We start from the raw sequence: 17,127 nt of genomic DNA, 5'->3' as shown, positions 1-17,127 counted from the left end.
TCCCTCCCCTCATCCTCCACTGCAGCTTTTCTCCTACTGGAGACACTTGCAGATGGGGAAAACCCCAGCCGGCCTCGCCAGCCCCACACTGCCACACCCTGGGCCGCTGGGTTTGAAGGGCGAGAGATATCCGTGTCCCGTCCACGCCAAGAGCCAGCACCGCGGCTCAGCAGATGAAGAGCTGTGCACCCTTTGCTTCTCCCTGCCCCCCCGCGTTCAGCCCCCACATAACCGGTTGCTCATTCTGCCTTTGTTCGCTCTCCTCCCTCCGCAGGAGGAAGGCGGCGGTTCCCGGCTGCGGCAGTCCCGGCCTGCCCCCGGCTGCCCCCCGCGCTCTGTAAATGTATCTGTAAATGTACAGTTGCCTTTTTCTATAAAAAGACTGAAACGTGTGTCTGTGTCCATCACTGTGGGAAAAGGGCACCTCGCAGTAACCGCAGTGCCGCCTGGTGCCGCGGAGGAGAACTGCACGGCCTCGCGGCGGTCCGCTCCCACACACCGGCCGGCGCCCCGGACCCGCAGAAGCCCGACCGCCACCGGGGGTCGCGTGGAACTCTCTGGAACACCGACCGCGCTCCTACTCTGCCGACACTGTGCTCCTCCGCTGCCCGCCGCCGTTAAAGGGGACAGGAGGTGGGCCCACCGAGCGGCCCGCAGCTTCACCCGACATCACCGCTGCGGGCGGCCGCGTTCTGCAGGGCCGTTTTAAGGCGGAAGGAACCGCCGGGCGGGGCGGGGCGCACCGTGCCTCTATAAGGAAGCCTAAGGGGGAGGTGAGGGTTCTTTTTTTGCACCGGCCGACTGCCGACACTGAGGTTCGGGCGGCGCTGGGTCGAGGCTGGTCGGGTGGGCTGTTATCGCTGTAGCTATCGCTGCAGCCCTGGTACAGACGGCGTGGGGTTGCCTTGCAGATGCCCGAGGAAGTGCAGCATGGAGAGGAGGAGGTGGAGACGTTCGCCTTCCAGGCGGAGATCGCGCAGCTCATGTCGCTCATCATCAACACGTTCTACTCCAACAAGGAGATCTTCCTGCGGGAGCTCATCTCCAACGCCTCCGACGTGAGCCCTGGCCGCGGGAGGGTCTTCCTCTGCTGGGGGGCGGGGGGGCTGGGGCAGCCCTGAGGGGCTCTACAGTGGGCCGAGGCACGTGGTGCTTGGCGGCGGCTGTCCGGTAGGGGGTGGCAGCGAGCGGGACCCGTTCTCTCCTAAAGGCGCTGGACAAGATCCGCTACGAGAGCCTGACCGAGCCCTCCAAGCTGGACAGCGGGAAGGACCTCAAGATCGACATCGTCCCCAACCCGCGGGACCGCACGCTCACCCTGCTGGACACCGGTATCGGGATGACCAAAGCCGACCTCATCAACAACCTGGGCACCATTGCCAAATCGGGTACCAAAGCCTTCATGGAGGCCTTGCAGGTGGGTTGCTTTTGGCTGCGTGGGATCTGTGGCCCCGCTGCCTTCCTTGCTGCGGGGGCTGCCGGCCTACCTGAGTGTGTTTCCACACCTCCAGTAGCAGGGAGGTGCTGAGGGTAGGGCTGGCTGCCTGTTGTGCCTTTATCCGTGCGTGTGCTGACGCAGCTCTCTGCTGATTGAAGCCATTGCAAATGCTTTCTGTACTCTTTCTCTCCCTCTGCCCTCACAGGCAGGCGCAGACATCTCTATGATTGGACAGTTTGGTGTGGGTTTCTACTCTGCCTACCTGGTGGCCGAGAAGGTGGTGGTCATTACCAAGCATAATGATGATGAGCAGTATGCCTGGGAGTCGTCAGCTGGGGGATCCTTCACTGTCCGGACTGACCATGGTACGTATGGCACAAAACCAGGTGTATTTCTGCTGGATGGGCAGTCCTTTTAATCCTTAACGTTACGTTATCAAGTAGCAGTTACGTTCCCAAAGCTGGTCCTGTTTATGCATTGCCCTTCTGCATCACCCCTTGAAACCCACAGCTTTGTCATCTCACACAATAGGTGAGCCCATTGGACGGGGCACCAAAGTGATCCTGTATTTGAAGGAGGACCAGACAGAGTATTTGGAGGAGAGGCGTGTCAAGGAGGTGGTGAAGAAGCACTCCCAGTTCATTGGCTACCCCATCACACTTTATGTATGTGAGAAAAGTTCTGTGGGGACCCCTGGGAAAGCGGGAGGGAGGGATGAGAAATGTTGGAGGGGATGAAAGAAAGACAGCTACCATCTTTTGTGGCTAGAGGAAGTGAGGAATTGGAGGCAAATGTAGTTAATATCCAGGCACGTATTCAGTCTTTGATCTGTACAGCTGAATTAGCCATGGAGCGTAGAGGGTTTTGTGCCCGCTGTCTTCTCAGACACGCTGTTTCATTACATGAACGCTGCAAGGATTTGTAGGGTTCACTGGGGAAAAAGCCCTGTTTCCTGCCATTGTATGTGTTGGGCAGTGGTCTGCACCCATGAGGATGCCTGTTTTGCTTGTCCTAAGAATAAAGATTTTCTGGTAGCGGTTGCTTGGGGCTAAAACTGTGTTTATGACCCTGATTCTTGTCCTTTCTTGCACAGGTGGAGAAGGAGCGTGAGAAAGAAATCAGTGATGATGAGACAGAAGAAGAGAAAGCTGAGAAAGAGGAAGAGATTAAGGATGAGGAGAAACCAAAAATTGAGGATGTGGGCTCTGATGAGGAGGAGGAGGGAGATAAAGGCAAGAAGAAAAAGACCAAGAAAATTAAGGAGAAATATATTGACCAGGAGGAGCTGAACAAGACCAAACCTATTTGGACCCGCAACCCTGATGACATCACCCAGGAGGAGTATGGAGAGTTCTACAAAAGCCTCACCAATGACTGGGAGGACCACCTGGCGGTCAAGGTGGGTCCTGGGCCACCCTGGCTTCCTGGAGGGACAGAGGGCCCCTTTCTAGCTTGTACCCAAAGCCACCATTTTGGTACAAATCTGAAGGTTCCTGGGCCACTTGATGCTGCAGCTTCTATTGATTTTTGTGCAGGTGGAGGGGTGGGCAGTGGTAGACTAGGAACTTGAACAGGAGAATATTGGGTCTCATAGAACTATGACTTCTCTGTCTGGGCCTACTGGATGCTAGAGAAGCCTGGACATGCTGGGGTAGCAGTAGGGCTGAAGAGGGGGAAATGCTGGCTGTCTTGCAGGAGACCGTGCTATGCTCCTCTGCCAGCCCTAGTGCTGAGGAGCAGCAGTTCAGCCTGCCCAGTGTAGGTGCTTGCAGCAAAGTGTAGAAGGGACAGAAGTGGCATTTTCTCATTTCTGGCCCCACAGCACTTCTCTGTGGAAGGGCAGCTGGAGTTCAGGGCCCTGCTCTTCATCCCACGCCGTGCTCCTTTTGACCTCTTCGAGAACAAGAAGAAGAAGAACAATATTAAGCTGTATGTGAGGCGTGTCTTCATTATGGACAGCTGTGATGAGCTCATTCCTGAGTACCTGAGTAAGAGCCCCCCTGCCTCAGTTTCCCAGGTTGAGCTGGGACACCCCCAGCCTCATTGTGGTTCTCAGTGCCAGGTGGTTGGCTGAGATGCCAGCAGCAGTGGGCTGACAGCAGTCTGTGTCTTAACACTTCTGTTATAATGAGATCTTAATTTCTGTTTCCCTTACTTAGACTTCATCCGAGGTGTTGTGGACTCAGAAGATCTACCTTTGAACATATCTCGTGAGATGTTGCAGCAGAGCAAAATCCTCAAGGTGATCCGCAAAAACATTGTGAAAAAGTGCTTGGAGCTCTTCACTGAGTTGGCAGAGGACAAAGAGAACTACAAGAAATTTTATGAGGCCTTTTCCAAGAATCTGAAGGTGAGAGCTTGGACATAGTGCACTGGAGGAGGGAGGGACTTGAGACCCACCTGCCTTCGGAACAGGCTTGTTCCAGCATCACATCAGGGTGTTGGGGTAGAGGTGGGCCTCAGAAGTGTCCCAGAGAGCCTCTGTGGGCAGTTGGACTCTTATGTTAGGAGGTGGTTGTGTCTTGGGGATAGCCAAGTGTATAAACTCCATTCTGGAGACCACATGCATGCTTTCTGCCCACAGCTGGGCATCCATGAGGACTCAACAAACCGAAAACGCCTTTCAGAGCTGCTGCGCTACCACACATCTCAGTCAGGTGATGAGATGACTTCACTTTCAGAGTATGTGTCCCGTATGAAGGAGTCACAGAAGAGTATCTACTACATCACAGGTGAGCCAGATCTCTGCTGATGAAGTGGGTTATCTGTCTACCAGCTTTAAATTCTTCCAAGCAAATCTTGCTGCCTTCAGCAAGTCCTCTCTGCTGAAAGACAGACCCATCTCTGGGTGCTGGGGCAAGGTTATCAGGCCCAGAGCCCTAGCTGCAGCCAACTTTACATCAGGGGCTCTGAGAGATTGGTATTTTCTATCACGCTGTAAGCAGCTCCTAAATCTTTGTGACATTCTGCTTTTAAACCCATAAACACAGGGGAGAGCAAAGAACAGGTTGCCAACTCAGCCTTTGTGGAGCGTGTGAGGAAGCGTGGCTTTGAGGTGGTGTACATGACGGAGCCTATTGATGAATACTGCGTGCAGCAGCTCAAGGAGTTTGATGGGAAAACCCTAGTGTCAGTTACTAAGGAGGGGTTGGAACTACCTGAGGATGAAGAGGAGAAAAAGAAGATGGAGGAGAGCAAGGCTAAGTTTGAGACCCTCTGCAAACTCATGAAGGAAATCCTGGACAAGAAGGTGGAGAAGGTGAGACGGTTGAGGAGCTCAGCCCAGGGCTGTGTCCTGGGCTGGTGGGAGGAGGGCTGGGCCCCTCCGTGATGCAGACAAGGGTCCCAGCTCAATGCATGCCTCTGATCTCCCTCATCTCCTGCAGAGGAGCCGCTAAAGGAGACTGAAGGTCCCAGCATGCACTGCACCATCTTGCTCTAAGCAGCCAGGCTGCAGGCGAGGGGCACTGACCCAAATACGTGCATTGATGGGAGACGGTAAGTGTGGGAAATGCAGTGGGAACTGAAGGTGCTGGCTGAGCTGTCCAAACTGTTCTGTCAAGCGATTTTTGGAGCTGTTTTGAAGGATCCCTGTTTGCTTTGGGCTGTCCTCAGGTGAACCTGGGATGATTACATGGGGTGTTGTGCGCTGGGGCTGGGTCCGTTCTTGGGTATGCTGGGAGCCTTGCTCTGCTAACTCTTGGCTCCCTTGTCAGGTAACTATCTCAAACCGGTTGGTCTCATCTCCCTGCTGCATTGTCACCAGCACATACGGTTGGACAGCAAACATGGAGCGCATCATGAAGGCTCAGGCACTGCGGGATAACTCTACCATGGGCTATATGATGGCCAAGAAGCACCTGGAAATCAACCCTGACCACCCAATTGTGGAAACTCTCCGCCGGAAGGCTGATGCTGACAAGAATGACAAAGCTGTCAAAGACCTGGTGGTCCTACTCTTCGAGACTGCTCTGCTGTCCTCTGGCTTCTCCCTGGAAGATCCTCAGACCCATTCCAACCGCATCTACAGGATGATCAAACTGGGGCTTGGTACGTGTCCACGCAGCTTCTGGAGAAGGTTCTGGTCAGGCACTGGAATGGACTGTCAAGGGAGGTGGTGGAGTCACCGAGCCTGGGGGTGTTCAAGGAAAGACTGGATGTTGTGCTGAGGGACATGGTTTAGTGGGAGCTATTGGGAATAGGTGAACGGTTGGACTGGATGATCTCTTAGGTCTTTTCCAACCTTGGTGATTCTATGATTCTGGGCGAGGCTAGCTCCCCTTATAAATGGGATTTTCTTAACCTGCTGTGAAATCACCTGCCCAGGTCTCTGTGGAAGTGCAGATCCATGGTCCCCTCACCTTTTCTTGTGGCTTGACACCGTATAGGTGCCCAAGGTGTCTGAGCTGGAATTTCCTACAGAAGTTATTAGGAAGGAGTGATGTGCCTTGGCAGAAGCAGGCAGCCTAGCTTTCTGTGGCCTGTGCAGCAAAAGCAATGTGTAGTTGAGGCATGAGGGGAAGGCCAGTAAGTGAGCAGTGCTGCTGTGATACACAGAAGTAGCTGGGTGTTTAAGGAGGCTGGAGGCAAGTGGAAGTCTCAAGAAAGGTTGTCCTGGCCTCATGCCCACCACCAGGCTGCACAGGTGACATCATTCTTGCAGTAGATGTCAAAAATCTAGCATGGAAAAGAGGGCATGTGTTCAAAGTGCTTGCTTACATTCAGTTTTGTCTCAACTGTCTTTTAGGCACAAATGTAAATCAAGAAGTGCTGTGGCTTGGCGTAATTCCTGGGTGCTGTTGCTTGGGCTCCTGACAAGCCAGCCTTTGTTGTGGGACTGTGCGACTCAGCTGTCTCTTAGAGGCTTCATCTCTTCTTTCCCTTTTCTCTCCTAGGTATTGATGAGGATGAGGTGATTGCAGAAGAGTCCAATACAGCTCCTCCTGATGAAGTCCCACCTCTGGAGGGAGATGAAGACACATCGCGCATGGAAGAGGTGGACTAAAGAAGGAAGTCTCTTCCATCTCCTGCCAGACCTCTGTCCAATCTCATGTCGGTTTAGAGAAGGGGTCTCTGCTCCCACCGACTTCTGGCTCCTTGATGGTGTCTTCTGGAATTTTTTTTATTTTTTTTTTTTTTGTAGTGGGGAATGGAGACAGGATTCCCTGTTTGTCAGTAATGAGCAAGTCAGGCAGCCCTGGGCATGTCTGTTGTGTGTATTTCTACTTATGTAAGATCATCTAATGGGGAATGGAGGTGTGGAGGGGTCAGTCTTCCTCTTTCTCACACCCCATGGGATCTCCCATGCTCAACTGAGGTGAAGAGAGTCCTTTCTCTCCAGCCTCCCCATAGTTGGATTGTATCTTGGTTGACTTGGTTATTTTTCATTGATTTTCCTGATGTTTTGTTCTACTGGAATTAAAGTGTCAAAAGATCAAGGTTTACATAAAAGGTTCTATTGTGTTCTCATGTCCAGAAAGGGGAAGGTGAGGATGCTCAATTCCAGAGGTTTGAGCACTGGAAGGGAAGTTATGCAGAGCTCAGCTGGTGCTGTGCTGAGAGGGCTGACAGGCCTGTTTTGCTTGTGGGCACACTTCCTTGTATTGGAGGGCTGCTGGGACTTCTATCCTCTGCCATGTATAAGCAGGGGGTTATATGAACCTGGGGTAGAACTTGCAGGAGACAGAATGCAGGAGACAGGTTCTTGTTCTAGCTGCACCACTGCCTATCCTTGCCTCCAGGGAACAAGGTGAGGAGGGGATTACTGGCTGAGGAGAACTTAGGAGATGCCTTGAAGAAACTGTCTTTTGGCTTGCATCAAGCTGTGGCCTTGGCTCCCTTTCTCTTCTGTGTGTCATAGCTGCACATGCTGAGTGGGCTGCAGCTCTTTCCAGAAGTTGGGGGAGAGATAGGTGGCCTGCTTTCAATGCTCTTGGCCTCTGTAGTTAAAAAGCCACCACCACAGGTTCAAACTGTTGTGCTCTTTCTGAACTGCCATGTGAAGGCAGGGTCTACTCTGACTAGATTTGAGTTGTGCTTTAGCTCATCTCTGCTACTTCCCTGCTTTGGCACCACAGAGAGGGTAGGTGAGAAAGGACCTGCTGGGCAGGAGAGGTGGTCTCTGCCTGCATGACCTGCAGCTGGTGAAGAAACCTTTTCAAGCTGTGCTTGTCAGCTGAATAAGCTAACAGGACATGAGTGTGTGTTGCTGCTGGCTGGTCTAATCAGCATCTCTGTCTCTGGGCTGGAGCAGTGACAGGAGCCATCTGCTTGTTCCCTTGCAGCACAGAGTTGAAATAGGGGTGGGGGGAAGTTACTGCTGGGGATTTCAGCTGCCTCTGTTCAGCTCTTATGTCAAACTGCTTTTGCAGGCTTTGTTCTAGGCTTCACTTTTTCTCCGCCATCCAGCTTGCTGTTTTAAGGTTTCTGCAGCCCTTTGGGCTTAGCAGCACCTTGCTTTAACCTGTCTCTTGGATGACTGAGAGGCCTGGGGCATCATCTGAGCCATCTGCTCTTTGTATCAAACTTACACTAAAGCTGTAGGGCTTGTCACCCTCTGCCATGTTGGCCTCTGGGGTTGGGGAGGGGAAAGCGACATCAAGTCATACTTGACTGTATGCCAGCAGCCACAGGCACAAAATGGAGTGGACATTTTAGCCAACATCCATCTTGAAAAGGGAAGTAGGAGGTAGAGCACAGCTCTGGTGGGAGGTGGAGTCATGCCTGCACACCAAGGCACTGTAGGACACAGTACTGCAATGGTAGAAGCTGAAGGAGACAGAAGGGGGAGTGGAACCAGAAGCAGAAGAAAGCAGAGGTGTAAATGGAAGAGGTGTAAATGGAAAATGAAGTGGAAGCACAAGCAAAGTGAAGTAGAAGTGGAAGCAACAGTGGAAGAAATCAGAAATGGAAGGGCAGAATGTTGTGAGGGTGTAAGGTGGCTGCTATGAGGATGGAAAGAAGCAGAAGTGGAAGCAGAACCAGAAGTTGAAGTGGAACCAGAAGTTTAAGCAGAAGGAATCAGAAACAGAACAAGGCAGAACTATAAGCTAAAGTGCAACCGGAAGGGAAATCAAGCAGAAGGAAATGGAAGCAGAAGTGGATTGAAATAGAAGCGTCAGAGGAAGCAGAAGTGGAAAGGAGTGGAATGAGAAGGAACTCAAACCAGAAGCGTAACCAGAAGTAGAAAAAGTTGAAACAGAAGTAGAGGAAGGAAAGAGAAGTGGAATGAAGCAGAACTGGGAGAAGTGGAAAGAAGCGGAAGGGCAGAAGGCAGCTGCTACAAGGGTGGATGTGGAAGTTGAGGTGGAATTGTAACACGAAGCAGGAACAGAATAAAGTGGAAAGCTGCTACAAGGGCAGATGACATTGAGATAGAATGAAGAGGAAGTAGAAGGGGAAGCATAGCGGGGCAAAATGTAACCAGCATATGCATAAAATGGAGTGTGTGTTTCAGCCAGCATCCATCATGAAAAGGGAAAGGGGAGCTAGAGAACAGCTGGGCCCTGTTTCGAGCCCTATTGGGAGCTGGAGTCATGGCTGCACACTGTGGGGCACGGTGCTGCTTGGGTGCAAGCTGGTGGGGTGCAGCTAGAGCTGTGCTAGCCAACTCTTGCAGAGTAATTTTCTTGCTGAGACAGGAGAAAGGAGACAGGATTTCTCCCAGGATGGGGAAGTTTTGCCAAGTGAGCCTCAACATTGATTCTTTTCAGCTTAAAGCATTTTCCTTGTTTGTTTTCCTCCATTCTCATTTAACTGAGAACAAGGGTCCTGTTCTGCACTGTGATAGAAAGGAACTTTACCATTCCTTTCCTTTTCATCTCCCCTTTTCCCCCCAAAAAAAATCCTACCCAAAAACCCAAACGTTCTCAGTCTGACAGCAGACTGTGAGGCAGACTCTTGGGGGAATTTGAATCTGTAAACAAAGAGGTGGAGGCAAGAGGAAGGATGCAGGGCTGTGAGATCATGTAATACAGGCACATTCAAGAACTTCAAAGTAGTAAAGGAACTCGGATAAAACCGCTAGAGCCAAACTCAGTCTGTGCTCAGCAGATGCTGTTGTCCTTGCAGGCTGTTAATATGCCTGATCAGTCTCTCCTGTAACCCTCGCTTGATTCTCCTGTTTCTCTAGCTGCAGGGCAAGGTTCTGTGGTTGGCTCCAGACCTTGCTAGGCCCAGAGAGCACAAGCATAGAGTGAAGGTTTATTTCAACACTCAATTGTGCACCAGGGGTCTATACAGGACTTGTGGAGCTGGTGTGGGTGCAAATGCACTCCATGAAGACTGGACTCCTTCAAGGCCTCACTATGGCAGTGGAGGCTCTGGCCCCCCATTTACATAATCTCTATCCATCTACCCTATTTGCACATACACCCACCTGGAGCCAGGGTTCCCTGCGTGGTCCCCAAGTCCTTATCAGGATTAAATTGGCACAGAGTTGCAGGTCCTGGTGCACTCACCAGCACAAGCAGAGGTCTGAGCATGGCTATGTTCTCCAGCTGTGTGTGTTCAGGGATCTTGCACGGAGGGACCATGGGGCTTTGGAGCTGTAGGTCCAACCTGGGTGCAGGCAGAGGTACCCATATTTGGAAAGGAGAGAGAGCACAGCAAAGTTTTCTAGGGAGATCAGGGAACAGCTTGGGGAATTAGTCTCTTCCCTCCAGCTGTGAGTGGGAGGGAAGATACAGGGGGAAAGAAAACAAACAAAAAACCCATTTACCCCTGGGGTACTATATGCAGCATATTTTTAATTTAATAAAATAAAAAGAAAAAAGTTGCTTTTCAAAAGTACCAAAATTGCTGACTTGTCAGTCAGGCTGTAATGGGGAGAAAAGGGTTAATGGGTACAACCCAGGCTTTGGGGAAGAGCAGTGGGAGCAGCCTCCACTACCACATCCCCTGTTGCCCGGGGGCAGGCACCTGCTCCTCCATCCTCTGCTGCCTGTGGAGAGGGGATGAGCCATGACAGAGGGCTCTGTCCCTTCCTGCAGACCTCCAGGCACTGTGGGGCTCTGATAAAGCCCCAAGAAAGGTGGGGCTGATACTTCCAGTTGGCAGGGAAAAAAAAAAAAAAGGGGGTGTTTGTGCTTCTCTGAATGGCAACTACACAGTCCAGAAACCGTGGCACCCTGAGGGGATGCTGGGGATTCTGGGCACTGTAGCCTTTGGCCTGTAACAGCAGCGGATGTAAATGAAAAGCAACCTAGAATAACTCAGCAAGCCTTGGGAAATGCATCAGCCAGCCTCTATCTCCGCATAAAAATCAGCCTGGGCTAGGAGGAGCAAAGAAAATTGGCTTAGAGCTGGGGTAAGGGACTGATAAACCAAACTGGGATTCCAGCCTGCCCTCCCAGAGCAGATCCCAGGCCTGTGGTAGGACAGGTCCTCTCTGAGCTGTGCCTCTCCTACCTGGAGCACCTCCTGGGAAGAAAGCCTGAGGCTGGAGTGAGTGAGCGGGAGTTTCTGTCCTACTTACCCCAGGCTCAGCTCAGGATTTTGCCTCATATAGAGACATTTCAAAGACAGAGCTAGTGTTTTTCCTGCCCCCTCCTCCTGCTGAGCTCTGTAGTAGTGACAGACATGGAGGCGCGTAAGCTGGAGGGAAGATGTTGCCATGGAAAAGATCTCTCTTGTTCAATCAATGACCTTAGAGAGAAACCATGACACAGGTGGGGCAGGAGCACCAGCAGCCCCATGCTGGTTTGCCCCTGCAGCTGCAAGCCCCTAGGTCCGTGTCTTGGCTGGATGTCTCTCACCTATTAAGGCAAATAGTAAGGTTTGGAGCTGTGGCAGCCCAGAGCATTCCCTGGGCTTGTTGCAGCCCCTTCCCCAGGAAAAGCAGGTGGAAAAGTGAGTCACTTGTCCAGTCTAACGATACTCCACCTGGCTCCTCAGTGGGTTCTGACAGATCAAGCAAGCGCCCCCCAGCAGAGGCAGGACAGCAGGCACAGCTCCGAGACCCTGGCCTCAGCTCCTTAGACCTTTTGGACAGCGGTCTCCCCTGGTGGTAGTTTCTTGCTGCGCTTCTTCATGCGGCTGCGGGCATAGACGCGGAGGAAGAGTGCCATAAAGACGACAGCTATGCCCAGCCCACCCACAACAGTGACAGTGTGCCCGTAAATGAGGCAGGAGAGGAGAATGGCAAAGGCCTGGCGAAGAGTCATGATGATAGTGAAGACGGCTGCCCCAAACTGGTTGATGGTGTAGAAGATGAAGAGCTGGCCGCAGGCAGAGCACACTGACAGCAGCACCGCGTGGGCCGTGAACTCCGAGTGACGAGCCATGAAGTGCACTGATTCTAGCAAAGCACCCTGCTCCAAGAGCGAGCCCACTGTGAAAAGGCAGGAGAAGACATTGACACCGAACATCATCTGCACGGGAGACATCTTGTAGGTGAAGAGGGCGTCCTGCCAGTTGGATGTGAAGCTGTCGAAGACAATGTAGCCGGCCAGGAGGACTACACCAGAGAAAGTGGTGACAGTGGACACGTGTCTGTTGGGAGCACTGGAGAGCAGGAACATGCTGACCCCCACAGAGATGAGGGCAGCTGTCAGGTATTCCCAGTACTCGTAACTCTTGTGTGACACCAGTTTACCCATCATCATTACAGGGATCACTTTAGAAGCCTTGGCCAGCACTTGGGTGGGGAAGCTGATGTATTTGAGAGCCTCATACTGGCACCAGCTGCTGAGGATGTTGGAGAGGGAGGCGAAAGAGTACTTGTACATAGCAGCCCCATGGCGCGGCTGCTTGGTCAAGGCGCAGTACAGACCAGCCACAGTGAAGGCCAGGATGCGGTTCATAAACACTAGGAACTGGGAGTCCTTGAACTTCTCACCAGGGTCCGTCTCAGTAGCACCGTATGTTCTTGTCATCACGCGCTCCTGGAGAACACCCCATGTGAGGTAGGAGGCCTGCAAAGCAAGAGGAGCACAGGGAATTAGGACCCGCACCAAGAGCTACAAGCAATCATTGGAAGACTGTCTATTGCCCACAAAGCAACACCTCAGTACAGAGAAAACGCTTGTTTTAAACTGCCTGTTGAACCAGATGGACAAGATCAGAGAACATTACTGATATATAGCTGCATTAGGACAGATGAGAGAGGTACCAATGCAGACGACACCAGAATGGTCCCTCAAAGGTTACGCAGCAGCCCTGGTGGATTATCCTAACGGAGAGGCAGTGTCCCAGCCTCCAACTCTGCCCTATCAAGGACAGCACTGCATCTCCAAGGAACTGGCAGTACAAACTCATTTTCCAGTCCCTCCACCCTGAGTGGGACGGCCACGCACACATGCATAGGGCCCCTACCTGTAGACCAGCAGCACAGAAGAGCAGCTTCAAGATCTGTCGGGCTGTAGAGGACTCTGTAGGCTCTGCTCGGGGTGGCAGGGAGCCATCCTCTGCATGTACAGTCTTCACCTCAGAGCCGAACACACATGATTTGATGACAGGAAAGCAAATGCCTCGGCCTGAAGGGATAAGAGAACACAAACACAGAATTAACCACAGCCTGGGTACCACAAGCCACACCAGCCTGAGAGGTTGTAGGCTCCTTCCTTACTAACCTTCTCTGTGACTAACAGTCAGTTCATTACACTACATGCAACACCAGATGGAGACTGGGGCCTTTAGCAGACAAATTGTCATATTACTTATGCAGCCATGGATTGAGCTGACTCAGGCAAACTCCAAATTGTTCAGAATAAACTTCCATATCTACTAATATGGGAGCCTGGGAGAGATTTGTTTCAGGATAGCTCTTAGGGATGGAAGATCATGCCCAGCTCAGCGCTGGTCCAACAAAGCACAGCAAGAGAACCACCTGTCAGCGCTGAGGCAGATATCTGAGGAAAGCTGTTGCCTGCCCCTACCTGTCTCCAGGTAATTCCTTCTCTTGAAGTACTGAATGAGGAGGAATCCTGGTATTACAATACTCGCATAGCCAGCAGCGTTAATAAAGAAACGGAAGAGCCAGAAGTCCCCCCAGGAGTCCTGCAAGGCAGGGAGCATTTCTTCACCAGTAGCCATGATGGGGAGAGCAGCCAGCACGAGGGGAACACAAAATCTGCAAGAGAGACAAAGAGGCAGACGATAGGCAACCAGCACACAGCCTGCTCCCCCTGCCTACCTGCACCACCCACCTCCTAGTTTGCTCCTGACCAACAGGCAGCACCCATATCTCACTCTGGCAAATAACAGCAGTTATCACAGAATACAGAGCAGGAAAGGCCCTCTGGAGTTTATATTTGCATCTGTTAACAGTGTTTGCTCTGGCTTAGGAACACATGGACTTAAAAGCTTGGGCTTCCAGGATTGGAGAGGATGTTTGAATGCTGTTGTAAAGGGCAAGTTTTGACAACGCCTTTGTTCCAAATGCAAGGAGCACATTGCACCTCACCTTTTCAGGTTAAACTATAGCACAGCTAAATGCAGATTTCTTTCTTCTGGGTGGAAAAAAAATAAAAGGTCATGAAATGAAAAAAGATTCCTAGCAGCTCATGTTACAAGCCTGCATCCAGAGCAGCCTTTCTTTCAGAAAAACCACTTCCCCTCCAACTACACCAGGTGAACAGAGGAGAGCCAGGGGAGCACGTGGCTGCCAGGCCTGCCCATCTCCCTGCTGGGGCAGCACATAGTCCCGGGGCAGTGCGCCAGGGCACTCCCTGCAGCTCTGAGGAAATTACCAGGGCTCACCCACTTGACAAGGCACAGCCAGAGAACAAGGTTGGGAAGGAACCTTCTTATCAGCTGTCTGGTTGGGTTTTTACCAGTGCTATCTGCAAAGGCATCTGAAGCATTAGTCCTGAGTGAGGGGTGATCTGGTCAGCTTTATGACAGCTGTAATGCACCTGTAGTTCTTCCCACTGTCCCCTTCAGTGCACAAGCAAACCCAGGCTAGTGGGCCACACAAAGAACAAGAGCAGCAGATACACAACAAGGAGGAAGTTGGCACAGACTTCTGCACCCAAGGCCGCTGGCATCCTCCTCTCCCGCAGCAGCCTGGTCCAAGGTCAAAGCATCTTTCTGCAGCAGGGGAGGAGGTAACTTTGGCCCATGCTCCATTCTTGCCCCAGTCTCCCCTGCAGAAAAAGCCTCACAGGGGCCAGTGATTGTGCTATGGAGCTGGGTACATAAACATGCACCAGATGAAGCTCTGGGCTTCTGTGATGAAAAGGGCCAGAGAAGATGCTAGCTCCCCCTTCAAAAAAAACAAGTGATTCATAGGAATTTAGGCCCTGTGTACCTTCCCTCAGTGTCAGAGACCGCAGCTGTGGTCTCCAGTATTCACGAATCTCAGAGTCTTGTACTAACAAAGCTAGGGTTGTAAAGGCAAAAAAGTCCCTTGCCATTTCATGAGCAACAAGCTCTCCCTTCCCACTGTCCTCCTATGCCCTGGGAAAGGGCTCAGGGACTTTTCTAATCTTCAGTCACTGCAGACAGGCCTCAGAGTCCAACAACTTGACATAAGTCAAGGCTGAGCTTCACCCTCCTGCAACTTACATGACCCAGAAATTCCCATCCTGGGTAGAAGTGCAAACAGCTTGGAACAGGTTTTTGTGCCTCTGCTCTCTCCTCATTAAAAAAAAAAAAAAAGTCTGACACCTCTGCCTCAATCCTCCCCCTCCTTCAGACCTCTCTCCTGCTGAGAGGCACTGCAGGCTGCACAGGTGCTGGAGGATGTAAGGAAAAGAGCTCAGCGGTAGCACTGGGGGCTGATGCTGCCCACGTGCTCCAGGTTTGCATGAGGTAATCCTGGCTGATCACAGCAGCTCTCTTGCCAAGCAGAGGGCACAGAAAAGCCCTTTGCTTTTGCTTAAGTCTGATACAAACCACAAAGTCGGTTGCTACATTCATAGCCATGCATCCCATCAACTTGACGGAAACCGAAAGCCAGCCATCCCTATTCAGGACCATTCCCCTCACCCCCAAGCACTGTTGCGGGAGCAGGAGCAGCCCCACTCTCCCACAGGAGGATACAGCGGGACAATGGCTCTCTATGCGCGCACCGGCAGTTCCCAGACGCAGATTCAGGGCCGCCGGCTCCGCTCTCCCCGCCGAGACTCGGAGGGAACAGGGCCGCCAGTGTTACAGGTGGGAGGGGACCGTACGGGTGGCAGGCCGAGCGGTGAAAGGCGCCTCAGAGCGGGACCGCCGCGCGGCTGCAGCTCCCAGGCTCGCAGGGGGCCGCTCTCGGCTGCACCGCCGCAGAGCCGGGCCAGGCCTCGGCCCCGGCCCCACGCCTCGGGCTCCTGACTCAGCCTCAGGGCTCAGATTTAGGGCCGAAGCGCTGCCCGGCCGCAGCCCGGCGCATCTGCAACACCGCTCCACCTAACGCGAAGCCTCGAGCGCAGAGAGCCAGGCCCCACTCCGAGCAGGACCTCGCTGCACGGAACGACACCATCGCGTTAAGGTTGGAAACGCTTCTCAAATCACCCACCCAACCGCCGGCCCACCACCGCCGTACCCACCTGCCCGTCACTCGCTCACACGGCATCTCCCCTGCGGCCCGGCCCCGGGCACCCAGCTCCGCACTCTGGCGGAGGGCCGCCTCACGTCCCCAGACCGCACGGCTTTTCGCCAGGGACCGGGGACCGCCGCCGGGAACGGCGAGATAGGAAGAGGAAGCTCCCGGGGCTATAGGGCCGGTCCCCGCCCAGCGGCCCCGTCCGCAGGCGCCGCGTAGCCCGCTCCGATTGCAGACCCAGCACCCACCTGCGGCCCGCTCCGGCCCGGCCCGTTCCCGGCCGGCTACCTTCAGCCCGCTGCCGGCGGCGGCGGAACTCCCGCCCGGCGGCCCGAAGCGTCGCGCCCCCCGCCTTCCCCACAGCGCCCCCTGGCGGCGCGGAGGAGCCGTGCGGGGCGGCGCAGAGCCACGCGTAGCTGCGGCTGCGCTCACGGCGCAGCGGGCCCGGCCTCGCTATGCCGGAGGGCGGGAGGAAAGGATGGGGCGACGGCGGCTCTGCGTCAGGGCTTGCTGCACTGCCCCAGCCTTGCAGTAACGGTTTACGACACTCATTTAAAAAACAAAACAAAACACTTTTATTATGGAAAAAAAAAAAGTGTAGATCACTTGCTTCTGCCTTTCTCCTCCTGCTCCTTCAGGCCTGGCACCACCACAGTACTGTGACACATTGCTCCCCCCAGCCACAGGGCTCCCGGCCCTGGCAGGTGCTGCTGAGGTAGTGGGTAGAATACAACTCAATGGCAGCCCGAGAGCTGCTGGGGAGACCAGAGGAGTGAGTGCTGCGTTCCTGGCAGCATTCCCTCACATCTGCCTTTGCAAGAAGAGAGGAAGAAAGCTGCGAGCAGCTCTGCAGCATCTGGGGTGATTGCGCCATCCGGGATTTGCCCCACACAACAGCAGCTGCTCCATGGCAGCAAGTGGGGAATTTCCCTGGCTGGGGTGGGGTCAGCACCATGGGTGTCTGTTCACACAGCACCTCGGTGGGCCGGTTCCCCAGCACACTGCATCACGTGCTGCTCCCACAGGAGACAGGCAGGGACAGGAGGCTAGGAACTAAAGGATGTGGAGATAGCCCAGCCACCACTTCAGCCTGTAGAACCCAGAGAAAACCCTATGTTCTCTAATCAACCTGCCACGCCACAAGCTGGGTCAGGATCTTCCCATGCTTGTTGGAAAAGAGGACACTGTGTGGGAGGGGAGTAGGTTGGGTGACACGAGA

General features: G+C 53.3%; 2 protein-coding genes across 4 annotated transcripts; one reads left to right on the top strand and one right to left on the bottom strand.

Moving 5' to 3' along the window:
* Positions 1 to 911: 911 nt before the first annotated feature.
* HSP90AB1 (heat shock protein 90 alpha family class B member 1) lies at positions 912 to 6,443 on the top strand (the record flags this gene model as incomplete). 3 transcript variants are annotated; one of them, XM_079532757.1, is made up of 11 exons in its annotated part: positions 912 to 1,058; positions 1,211 to 1,288; positions 1,659 to 1,803; positions 1,970 to 2,103; positions 2,532 to 2,837; positions 3,261 to 3,426; positions 3,598 to 3,788; positions 4,023 to 4,170; positions 4,429 to 4,697; positions 5,155 to 5,488; positions 6,334 to 6,443. In XM_079532757.1, 11 exons carry the CDS (start codon positions 912 to 914, stop codon positions 6,441 to 6,443), a joined length of 2,028 nt encoding a protein of 675 aa, XP_079388883.1. The 3 variants fall into 3 exon arrangements, with proteins under 3 accessions (XP_079388883.1, XP_079388882.1, XP_079388881.1); XM_079532756.1 differs by having other exon boundaries at positions 1,211 to 1,417; positions 1,674 to 1,803; XM_079532755.1 differs by having other exon boundaries at positions 1,211 to 1,417; positions 1,644 to 1,803.
* Positions 6,444 to 11,412: 4,969 nt separating this feature from the next.
* Positions 11,413 to 16,915, bottom strand: SLC35B2 (solute carrier family 35 member B2; the record flags this gene model as incomplete). The annotated part of the gene is given in 6 exon segments (XM_079550418.1): positions 11,413 to 12,351; positions 12,752 to 12,912; positions 13,315 to 13,508; positions 16,515 to 16,642; positions 16,646 to 16,873; positions 16,877 to 16,915. Coding segments are annotated over 6 exon segments (1,689 nt in total).
* Positions 16,916 to 17,127: the final 212 nt, after the last annotated feature.

Source organism: Tetrao urogallus, assembly GCF_951394365.1.
Source record: "Tetrao urogallus genome assembly, chromosome: 2".
Classification (NCBI taxonomy): Eukaryota; Metazoa; Chordata; class Aves; order Galliformes; family Phasianidae; genus Tetrao; species Tetrao urogallus.
This window is presented reverse-complemented; position numbering and strand designations above follow the sequence as displayed.